Source organism: Eurosta solidaginis, chromosome 5, assembly GCF_040869045.1.
Source record: "Eurosta solidaginis isolate ZX-2024a chromosome 5, ASM4086904v1, whole genome shotgun sequence".
NCBI lineage: Eukaryota > Metazoa > Arthropoda > Insecta > Diptera > Tephritidae > Eurosta > Eurosta solidaginis.
Window position 1 is genome coordinate 174,234,912 of NC_090323.1, and position 12,797 is coordinate 174,247,708.

Sequence of the window (12,797 nt, forward strand, 5' to 3'; positions counted from 1 at the left end):
CACTGACGGGATCCCGAACGGATCCCGACAACTATCTAGAAATGATGCCGAAAATGATGCCGAAAGGGTCCGCAAATGATCCCGTATTAGTCGAGAAAAAGTCCCGAAATGACCCGACGGGATCCCGGACGAATCCCAATAACCATCCAGAAATGATGCCGGTACGTATCCCAAATGATCCCGAAATAGTCCCGAAATGACCTCGTCGGCATCCCGGACGGATCCCGAAAATTATCCAGAAATGATGCCGGAAAGGTCCCCAAATGATCCCCTTATAGTCCCGAAATTACCCTGATGGGATCCCGGACGGATCCCGACAACCATCCAGAAATGATGCCGAAAGGGTTCCCAAATGATCCCGTATTAGTCGCGAAAAAGTCCCGAAATGACCCCGACGGGATCCCGGACGGATTCCGAAAACCAGCCAGAAATGATGCCGAAAGGGTTCCCAAATGATCCCGTATTAGTCGCGAAAAAGTCCCGAAATGACCCCGACGGGATCCCGGACGGATCCCGAAAACCATCGAGAATTTATGCCGAAAGGGTTCCCAAATGATCCCGTATTAGTCGCGAAAAAGTCACGAAATGACCCCAACGGGATCCCGGACGGATCCCGAAAACCATCCAGAAATGATGCCGGAAGAGCCCCCAAATGATCCCGAAAAAGTCACCAAATGACCCCGACGAGATCCCGGACGGATCCCGAAAACCATCCAGAAATGATGCCGGAAGAACCCCCAAATGATCCCGAAAAAGTCCCCAAATTACCCTGACGAGATCCCGGACGGATCCCGAAAACAATCCAGAAATGATGCCGAAAGGGTCCGCAAATGATCCCGTATTAGTCGCGAAAAAGTCCCGAAATGACCCCGACGGGATGCCGGACGAATCCCGAAGACCATCCAGAAATGATGCCTAAAGGGACTCCAAATAACCCCGAAAAAGTCCCGTAATGATCCCGGAAACCATCAAGAATTTATCTCTCGAAGGTACGCAAATGATCCCGAAAGTACCCCGACGGGATCCCGGACGGATCCCGAAAACCATCCAGAAATGATGCCGGAAGGGTCCCCAAATGATCGCGAAATAGTCCCGAAATGATTCCGGAATAGTCCCGAAAATGTCTCAAAATAACCCCGACGGGATCCGGGACGGATCCCGAAAACTATACAGAAATGATCCCGGAAGGGTCCCAAAATGATCCCGAAAAAGTCCCGAAATTACCCCGGCGGGATCCCGGACCGATCCCGAAAACCATCCAGAAATGATCCCGGAAGGGCCTCGATATGACCCTTACGGGATTACAAATAAGGTGAAGCTAATTATAAAACCATGTTCATAAGGCAGCAGGCGCATTGGAGCGAATGAAAAGTTACATAGAAACATACAGGTAAAGCTAATAAAAGCGTGCTAATAAAAACAATTGATGGAGGGCGGATGGCGGGTGTAGAAGGAGAGGACTACTGATCGTTCCTCCAAAATTGTCTAGATCTCGATCTGTATGTGCTAGATACCAAAAACTATTGAAGTAGGAGAAAATTTATATTGAGTTATAACAATTTATAGATTTTACACCAGAGGGGGTGATAAAGGGGGAGGGGCGGCGGAGTGTTTCACTGCTTACTTTGTAAGCCTACGACTTATTTGACCCCTTGAGTCTGTGATATTGGGGAAGGCCAGTATACGTAAAGTTATAATGTGTAAAAATTATTAAAAAGTAATTGCTCGAAAGGGTCGTGGGACCCCTACCCCTCTTCCATGTTCGAAAAAAATTTCGCTAGTAGACTACTGTCTGTGTCCCAAATTTCATCAAAATCCGTGTAGCCATTCTGGCGTGATTCAGTCGCAAAGACGAAAAAATATAATAATTAAATTATAACTGTTCCTAGGGGGCGGGGACCACGCCCCTTTTGAAAAATATATAGCTAGTAGATCCTTCTATACTATTGGCTATATTTGTGCAAAATTTCATCCAAATCGGTCCAGCCGTTCTTGTGTTATTGAGTCACAAAGACAAACGTCTGGACAAACATCCAAACATCCAAACATCTTAACATCCAAACTTTCCCATTTATAATATATATTAGATACTAGCCTTTACCCGCGGCCCCGTCCGCAAGGAGAAAATTAAATATATGGGATATTCACGTTAGCCTGCTTATCAAGTTATCTGTTTAAAAAGATGTTTCTGTCCAATACATTTTATTTTTGTAATTGAGTAAAAAAAGAACTAAATGAGCTGATGACCTGACAGGATCCCCAAATGATCGCGAAATTATCCAGAAAAATCCACGAAATGACCCAGACGCTATCGCGGACAGATCCCGAAAACCATTTAGAAATGCCACGGAAGGGTCTCCAAAAGTTCCCGGAATAGTCCCAAAAAACCCGAAATGACAACGACACGATTCTAGACTTATCCAGAGAACCACAAAGAAATGATGCCTGAAGGGTACCAAAATGATCCCGAAATAGTCCCGAAAAAGTTCCGAAATGACCCTGACGGACTCCCGGACGGTTCTCAAAAACCATCCAGAAAATATCCAGGAAGGGTCCTTAGGGGATCCACGACGGATCGCGAAAACCATACAGAAATGATTCCGGAAGGGTCCCAAAATGATCGCGTATTAGTCCCGAAAAAGTCCTGAAATGACCCCGACGGGATCCCAGACGGATTCCGAAAACTATCCAGAAATGATGCCGGAAAGGTCCTCAAATGATCCCCTAATAGTCCCGAAATGACCCTGACGGGATCTCGAACGGACTCCTAAATGACCCTGACGGGATCCCGGACAGATCTCGAAATCCATCCAGAAATGATCTTGGAAACCAAAATAATCCCGAAACAATATCTGAAAAGTCCAGAAATTACCCCGACGGGATCCCTCACGGATCCCAAAAACTATCCAGAAATGATGCCGGAATGTCCTCAAAAGATCCCCTAATAGTCCCGAAATGACCGAAAACCATCCAGAAATTATGCCGGAAAATACCCCAAATTATCCCCAAATAGTCCCAAAAAAGTTCCGAAATGACCCGGAAGGGATCCCGGACGGATCCCGAAAACCATCCAGAAATTATGCCGAAAGGGTCCCCTAATGATCCGATACCAGTCGATAAAAAGTCCCGAAATAACCCCGACGGGATGCCGGACGGATCCTCAAAATCATATAGAAATGATGCCGGAAGGTACCCCAAATGATCCCGAAATAGTCCCGAAATGACCCTGGCAGGATCCCGTAGGGATCCCGAAAACCATCCAGAAATGATGCCGAAAGGCTCCCCTAATTATCCCGTATTAGTCCCGAAAAAGTCCCGAAATGACCCCGACGGGATTCCTGACGGATCCCGAAAAGCATCCAGAAATAATGCCGAAAAGGTCCCCAAATCATCCCGTATTAGTCAAGAAAAAGTCCTGAATTGACCCCGTCGGGATCCCGGATGGATCCCGAAAACTATCCAGAAATGATGCCGGAAGGTATCCCGAAATAGTCCCGAAATGACCCTGACGGGATCCCGGACGGATCCCTAAAACCATCTAGAAATGGTGCCGGAAGGTACCTCAAATGATCCCGAAATAGTACCGAAATGACCCCGACGGGATCCCGGACGGATCCCGAAAACCATCTAGAAATGATGCCGGAAGGTACCCCAAATGATCCCGAAATAGTCCCGAAATGACCCCGACGGGATACCGGACGGATCCCGAAAACTATACAGAAATGATGCCGAAAGCGTCCCAAATGATCCCGTATTCGTCGAGAAAAATTCCCGAAATGACCCCGACGGAATCCCGGACGGATCCTCAAAACCATATAGAAATGATGCCGGAAGGTACCCCAAAGGATCCCGAAATAGTTCCGTAATGAACCTGACGGGATCCCGGACGGATTCCGAAAACCATCTAGAAATGATGCCGGAAGGTACCCCAAATGATCCCGAAATAGTCCCGAAATGACCCCGACGGGATCCCGGACGGATCCCGAAAACCATACAGAAATGATGCCGAAAGCGTCCCCAAATGATCCCGTATTAGTCGAGAAAAAGTCCCGAAATGAACCCGACTGGTTTCCGGACGGATCCCGAAAAGCATCCAGATATGATGCCGAAAGGGTCCCCAAATGATCCCGTATAAGTCGAGAAAAAGTCCCGAAATGACCAAGACGGGATCCCGGACGGATCCCGAAAACCATCCAGAAATGATGCCGAAAGGGTCGCCAAATGATCCCGTATTAGTCGAGAAAAAGTCCCGAAATAACCCCGACGGGATCCCGGACGGATCCTCAAAATCATATAGAAATGGTGCCGGAAGGTAACCCAAATGATCCCAAAATAGTCCCAAAATGACCCTGATTGGATCCTGGACGGATCCCGAAAACCATCTAGCAATGATGCCGGAAGGTACCTCAAATGAACCCGTATTAGTCGAGAAAAAGTCCCAAAATTACCCTGAAGGGATCCCGAACGGATCCCGAAAACCATACAGAAATGATGCCCAAAAGGTCCCCAAATGATCCCGTCTAAGTCGAGAAAAAGTCCCGAAATGACCAAGACGGGATCCCGGACGGATCCCGAAAACCATCCAGAAATGATGCCGAAAGCGTCCCCAAATGATCCCGTATTAGTCGAGAAAAAGTCCCGAAATGACCCCGACGGGATCCCGGACGGATCCCGAAAACCATCTAGAAATGATGCCGGAAGGTACCCCAAATGATCCCGAAATAGTCCCGAAATTACCCCGACGGGATCCCAGACGGATCCCGAAAACCATCCAGAAATGATGCCGAAAGCGTCCCCAAATGATCCCGTATTAGTCGAGAAAAAGTCCCGAAATGACCCCGACGGGTTCCGGACGGATCCCGAAAACCATCGAGAAATGATGCCGAAAGGGTCCCCAAATGATCCCGTATAAGTCGAGAAAAAGTCCCGAAATGACCAAGATGGGATCCCGGACGGATCCCTAAAACCATCTAGCAATGATGCCGGAAGCTACCCCAAATGATCCCGTATTAGTCGAGAAAAAGTCCAGAAATGACCCCGACGGGATCCCTGATGGATCCCGAAAACCATCTAGAAATGATGCCGCAAGGTACCTCAAAGGAACCCGTATTAGTCGAGAAAAAGTCCCAAAATGACCCTGAAGGGATCCCGAACGGATCCCGAAAACCACACAGAAATGATGCCGAAAAGGTCCCCAAATGATCCCGTATTAGTCGAGAAAAAGTCCCGAAATGACCCCGACGGGATCCCGGACGGATCCCGAAAACCATTTAGAAATGATGCCGAAAGGGTCCCCAAATGATCCCGTATTAGTCGAGAAAGGGCCCCGAAATGACCCTGACGGGATCCGGACGGAACCCGAAAACCATCCAGAAATGATGCCGAAAGGGTCCTCAAATGATCCCGTATCAGTCGAGAAAAAGTCCAGAAACGACCCCGACGGGACCCGGACGGATCCCGAAAACCATCCAGAAATGATGCCGAAAGGCTCCCCAAATGATCCCGTCTTAGTCGAGAAAAAGTTCCGAAATGACCCCGACGGGATCCCGGACGGATCCCGAAAACCGTCCAGAAATGATGCCGGAAGGGTCCCCAAATGATCGCGAAATAGTCCCGAAATGATCCCGGAAGGGTCCCAAAATAATCCCGGAATAGTCCCGAAAAAGTCCAGAAATGACCCCGGCGGGATCGCGGACGGATCCCGAAAACCATCCAGAAATGATCCCTGAAGGGTCTCAAGATAACCCAAACGGGATTACAAATAGGGTGAAGATAATTATAAAACCATGTTAATAAGGCAACAGGCGCGTTGGAGCGAATGAAGAGTTGCAAAGAAACATACAGGTAAAGCTAATAAAAGCGTGCTAATAAAAGCAATTGAAGGAGGGCGGATGGCGGGAGGAGGAGAGTACCACTGATCGTTTTTCCAAAATTGTTTAGATCTCGATCTGTATGAGCCAGATACCAAAAATTATTGATTTTAGGACAAAATTTACATTGAATTATAACAATTTATAGATTTTGCACGAGAGGGGAAAGGGGGGGGGGGGGGGGGTGTATCACTGCTCACTTTGTAAGCCCTCGACTTATTTCACCCATTGAGTTTGTAATATTGGTGAAGGTCAGTATACGTAAAGTTATAATGTGTAAAAATTGTTAAAAAGTAATTATTCGAAGGGGTCGTGGGACCCCCTTCCCCCTTTCCATGTTCGAAAAAAATTTCGCCAGTAGCCTATTATCTCTGTCCCAAATTTCATCAAAATCCGTGAAGCCGTTCTGGCGTGATTCAGTCGCAAAGACAAAAAAATATAATAATTAAATTACACCTGCTCCTAGGGGGCGGAGACCACGCCCCTTTTGAAAAATATATAGCTAGTAGATCCTTCTAGACTATTGGCTATATGCATGCCAAATTTCATACAAATCCGTCCAGCCGTTCTTGCGTGATTGAGTCACAAAGACAAACGTCTGGACAAACATCCAAACATCCAAACATCCAAACATCCAAACATCTAAACATCCAAACATCCAAACTTTGCCATTTATAATATAAATTAGATTAGATGAATTACCTTTATCATCATTAGCTTTAGACGCCGAAGCCACAGATGCAGCAGATGTACCAGTGGCTGTTGTTGTTGTGGCTGTTGCAGATGTTGTTGCAGTGGCTGTTGGAGTTGTAGTGGCGATGCTGCTGCTGCTGCTATAACCCCCAGCAGTGAGTCTGCGACTAAAAATGCTAACCCCATCGCCATCACTGTGTAGCGCTGTTGTTGAGGTGCTAGCATTAACCGGTGCCGAAACGGGTCGACCAACTGAATTCAGTGATTGATTTGAAGAGTTTACTGTGAAAAGGATAAATGGCAAAAGCGGTAAGGTCAGATTCGTATTATTCATGAATATTTTTTTTTTTTTGTGTTAACTTACATGAATTGCTATTGATACGTCGTTGTGATATGGTTGATGATAAATTAGCAGCGGCAATGACAGCTGGTGCACTCGGTATAATTGTGCTGTTATTTGACGGAAATGTATTCCCACTCGATGCGTCTTCCAATTTAAACTAAATATTTTAGGTGTTTTTAAAAAATACAAATTTTAATTAGTAAATATTTATAAAAATTCGATAATTTTGCAATAAATTAAAAATATGTAATTAAATTAATCTACAGCAAAATGTGTCCTGCTATGTGTCAAAACTTGGAAACCGTGTGTATGTAATTATGTACTTTAGCAAGGGGTACTTAAATATTTCTACAGGTGGAACTATATGTTTAGAAACATACACATGTGGAACGCAAGACAGATGCTTAATAAGAAAATGTCGATTGAAAGGTTATCTACGACTGAAGGGTCATATATCCATCTACATACGTCACAAAATTTATGAGCGTTAAGGTATGTATGTAAATATGTATTTTCAGTGTGATTTATCAGCGTTTGTTTGTTTGTTAATGCATACGATAATAATATATAAACATTAATTTAAACCAAAACCATGTTACGAATTTAAAATTAAGCATTTTTTGATGAATAACATTTTTACGAATCTGGTTTGTATTGATTACCTTAGGTTTTAAGTAATCTACTTGGAGTTACAAAACAGGAAGGAAGCCTATGCAAAATATGTAATTTTTCAATACCTAACGAGAAATTTAATTTTTATTTTCGTGTTTTGAAAAGAAAAATTGGAAATCGCTTTCGAAAAAATCGGAAATTCGAAGTTTCAAAATTAAAACTTTTTTCGAAAACGAGGAATTTTATTCTACTTCTCCGACTTTAAACAAAAATCGAAAGCGTTTTCGAATAAGTTGGAAATTCGAAAAATTTCGAAGGTAACAATTTTTTCGTAAACGTTTTCGAAATGAATTTATATGGTTGTCGTAACACACTTCATTTACTGTTCTTAATAAAAATTAAGAAAAAGTAGGAAAGTGATAAAATTTGCTAAATGCTCAGATATTCATTTGAGTGCCCAAAAACAAAAACAAATGTGAACGAAATTTATCAATTATATTTCTATTTAATTATTTTCGTGAATTTTAGAAAAAAATTGGATGAATGCCATACCTAAAACTATGCAGGCCAAATTAAAAAACCTTTTTCGAAAATTCGAGCAGTTTTTGTAAATCCTTATGAGCGCCAGTTTTAGTCCTTTTAGTCCTAGAAGCTGGGCAGATGAGTTTTATGGGAGAAATACACTCAGAGCGTTTGCCAAATCACTCCGCTTAGAAATCACTTGTTTCTAATTGAAAAAAAAAAAACTTGTTTATAAATGCCCTGCAAAAATCATGCATGCATGTATGGAGTACTCGCCATGGACGAAGCGAGTGCTCCAAAATTACCCACAATTCATAAAAAAAATATGGTCCAATTAACATTGCGATGCCCTATGACTGGACCATATACTCCAGCTCATCATTTCATCAAAGTAATCCATGGAGTACTCCAGTATGACGCAAGTGGACCACATGATCCAACGATTTTTGCAGGGATGGTCCAATTGACATTGCGATGTCCTAGGACTGGACCATATACTCCAGCTCAGCATTACATCAGAGTAATCCATGGAGTACTCCAGTATGACACAATCAACATTGCGATGTCCTAGGACTGGACCATATACTCCAGCTCAGCATTACATCAGAGTAATCCATGGAGTACTCCAGTATGATGCAAGTGGACCACATGATCCAACGATTTGGGCAGGGTGGTTTATGTTGCTTTGCGACTTGAACCCATGATCTTCGGTGTAGTAGGCGGATTACGCTACCACCACACGACGTTGGTAAGAAAAAGGCTTTCATACATTAGAAAAAATAAAGGGCATTCCACGCTTAGTAAAACAAACGTGCATCATTATTTAATTCTTTGTATTTCTATAAATAGGACAAAGTAAACCAATTCTTGAAATGAGCTGCCAACAACAAGGCATAGCTTTGATACAAGCTAACATACAGAGTATGACTGTCCAAAGAATAATTCTATGCAAAAAAGGCAATGGGGAAAAGTTGCGCATGAAAAAATGCATGGCTTTGGATTAAAGTGTTCGTCAACAGTTTAATAATCGCAGGAGTGCGGGTTCAAACCCCACTTACGGGAGAAAAAGCTTTGAAGAGATTTACAAGGTATAATCAAACAAGCTGTGACCTTGTACGTTCTGATGTCACGTTGTAATTGAAAACATAAAAATAGTTGCCTTAAGAATTTTGGTCATGCACTAAAAGCAATAAAGGGCACATCCCGCTTAAAAATAATACAGGTACTTTATATTGGTTGAATCTTTGTATTTGCGTCCGCCGTGGTGGGATGGTAGCGTGCGCCGCCTACCGAACCGAATATCCTGGGTTCACGTCTCGGGTAGAGCAACATCAAAATTTAATAGACAAGTTATTTCAATTAGAAGACAATGTTTCTAAGCGATGTCGCCTCTCGACAGTTTTTGGCAAGCACTCCGAGGGTGTTTCTGCCATCAAAAGCTCTCAGTGAAAAGTCATCCGTCTTGCAGATTTCGTTGGGAGTCGGTATAAAACAAGTAGGTACCGTCCCGCCAGTTTGTAGGAAAAATTAAAAAAAAATGAGCACGACGCAAGTTGAAAAAGAAGCTTGGCCTAAATCTCTTCGGAAGATATCGCGCTTTACATTTTTTTTATGACAAAGCAAATCAACTTTTAAAATGAACCGCCAATAACAAAGTGCTTTGGTACAAGGTAACATACAAACAAGTAAGGAAGGCTAAGTTCGGTTGTGACCGAACATTTCATACTCAGCTGAGAGGTTTTGAGACAAATAAGGGAAAATCACCAGGGTAACCCTGGAATGTATTTGTACGATATGGGTATCAAATGAAAGGTGTTAATGAGTATTTTAAAAGGGAGTGGCCCTTAGTTGTATATGTGAAGGCGTTTTCGAGATAACGACCAAAATGTGGACCAGGGTGACCCAGAACATCATCTATCGGGTACAGCTAATTTATTTATATATTACGTATAACCACGAACATTATTCCTGTCATGATTCCTAGGGCTTTTTATTTCGCCATGCAGAATTTTTTTATTTTCTTCTATTTAATATGGTAGTTGTCACACCCATTTTACAAAGTTCTTTCCAAAGTTTATTTTGCGTCAAAAAACCAATCCAATCACCATGTTTCATCCTTTTTTCGTATTTGGTATAGAATTATGGCATTTTTCTTTTTTCGTAATTTTCGATATCGCAAAAGTGGGCGTAGTCATAGTCGGATTTCGCCCATTTTTAATACCAACATAAAGTGAGTTCAGATAAGTACGTGAACTAAGTTTAGAACAGATAAATTGATTTTTGCTCAAGTTATAGTGTTAACAGCCGAGCGGAAGGACAGACGGTCGACTGTGTATAAAAAATGGGCGTGGCTTCAACCGATTTTCACAGAAAACAGTTATCGTCATAGAAGCGACACCCTTACCAAATTTCACAAGGATTGGTGAATTTTTGTTCGACTTATGGCATTAAAAGTATTCTAGTCAAATTAAATGAAAAAGGGCCGAGCCACGCCCATTTTGAAATTTTCTTTTATTTTATTATTTTGTTGCACCATATCATTACTGGAGTTGAATATTGACGTAATTGACTTATATACTGTAAAGATATTAAATTTTTTGTTAAAATTTTTGTTTTTTTAAAAGTGGGTGTGTTCGTCACCCAATTTTGCTAATTTTTATTTAGCACACATATAGTAATAGGAGTAACGTTCCTGCCAAATTTCAACATAATATCTGCAACGACTGTCAAATTACAGCTTGCAAAACTTTTATATTACCTTATTTTAAAAGTGGGCGGTGCCACGCCCATTGTCCAAAATTTTACTAATTTTCTATTCTGCGTCATAAGTTCAAGTCAGCTACCAAGTTTCATCGCTTTATTAATGAATTATCGCACTTATTCGGATTTTTGAAATTTTCGATATCGAAAAAGTGGGTGTGTTTATAGTCCGATTTTTAATAGCGATCTGAGATGTGTGCCCTGGAACTTACATACCAAATTTCTTTAAGATACCTCAAAATTTACTCAAGTTATCGTGTTTACGGACAGACGGACGGACGGACGGACGGACATGGCTAAATGAATGTATTTTTTCGCCCATATCATTTTGATATATAGAAGTATATATCTATCTCGATTAGTTATGCCGTTAGGGGGTACCGTTATGCGAACATAATTATCATACTATGTGAGCTCTGCTCAGCTGAGTAAAAAAATGGTTGTTCAAAGAATAGTCAAAGCAGGCAACTGGGAAAAGTTGCGCAACAGCAAATGCATGGCTTTGTCTGAATACGTTTGTCAAAAGTTCAGTCATAGCAGGAGTGCGGATTCGAATTCCACACTCTTAAGAAGGCTTTAAAGCGGTTTAAAAGGTTTATTGGGAACAGTTGTTGCCTTGTCCGTCGTCATGTCACATAGTCTAAATTTTTACATTTTCTTCTTACAAACAATATCAGTTCTTGAAAAGCCATGAGAGGCTCATGTTATTCCAATTCATTACGAGGTGCTCTTTACATTTCAGGTGAAGCAACATTAATTCGATTTTTGGAAAAAAATGGAAATTTATTAAAGTTAGTTTGTCAGCAAAAGCGGCAGCAGTTTAATTGAAAAGCAGAAAATCTTAGTTAAGGAGATATGTGTGGATGTTTTTGTATAAGCAGAGCGAATACATTAATATAATTCATACAAACCTACATACATATGTATGTATATATATAGAGACAAAGGTAATATTTATAATAATTAGATGGAATAAGACGCTTAGTAGGACTATTTGTATGTACATAAGTTAGCAATTTAGTGTTGGTATATGAATGTACATATGTAATACAGAAATGAATAGTTGAAAAAGTTTTGTAGAATATTTTAGTATGACAGATTTATTTATTACACATACAAGCAACAATGATTGATAATGGCAAAACAACATGAGTAGGATGAATATTATATGTACAATAATAAATGAATGGTAGTTATGAAGTTTGCAAACACGAGTTGTTATAAACTACTACAGCCAGTTTCAATTAAAGTAATTTTTTGTATCAAAATATTTTAAGACTACATACTTCATAGAAGGAAATTTAGCAAGAAATATTTTATTATAAATACAGGGTTGGGCAATTGAGTGTAAACAAATTCGCACCGCTATAATGGGCCAATGCGATGTTCTTAACTATTTCAAAATCAACTCAATAAATATTATATGTGGAATACTCACATATGCTCGTTATCAACTTATCTGCTTATATTGTTTTCGGAAAATTTGTAAAAAATATTGTGACGAATATTACCATCACTAAGTGATACTAGCATCCCTAAGCTGATACTAAGCACCCTCGTATGTACGTAAACATGCAGGGCAGCGGAGAGATACTCACAAACGCATGTCATCATCAGCCGAAGTAGTACTCACATATACACACGCATCTGCCTACAAACTACAAATATACATGTGTATGGCTAAGCATGAAGTTCACGAAATTACTAGACCTTAGGAGAAATGGGTGAACGAGGAAACCGAGAGTATAAAAGCAGCGGAAGCTGAGGCATGACGAAGCAGTTTGATTTAAACACGCTATCAGTTGTGAAGTAATAGTTATTGCGAAGTACTCTCAAAGTAGTCTAATAAAGACCATTTTGCATTATTGAATATTGGGGTTATTTATTCAACAGTTTAGCGATTCGAACGTTAGCAGAAGGTTTGGAATAAGCGGAATTTCACTAAATTCGTTACAATATATACATATAAAATAAAAAAGCTTTTAACCAGGGGCGAA

The 12,797-nt window shown here is 41.4% G+C and overlaps 1 protein-coding gene across 19 annotated transcripts in view; it reads right to left on the minus strand.

Moving 5' to 3' along the window:
• Nucleotides 1–12,797, minus strand: part of Mbs (Myosin binding subunit) — a 277,656-nt gene that overhangs the window by 122,503 nt on the left and 142,356 nt on the right. For all 19 annotated transcript variants that reach the window (XM_067757376.1, XM_067757380.1, XM_067757383.1 and 16 more), the window contains 2 exons: nucleotides 6,928–7,063; nucleotides 6,573–6,845 (listed from right to left, as the gene is read on the minus strand). In XM_067757376.1, the coding sequence (XP_067613477.1) occupies nucleotides 6,573–6,845; nucleotides 6,928–7,063 (409 nt within the window). The remainder of the gene's footprint in view (nucleotides 1–6,572; nucleotides 6,846–6,927; nucleotides 7,064–12,797) is intronic.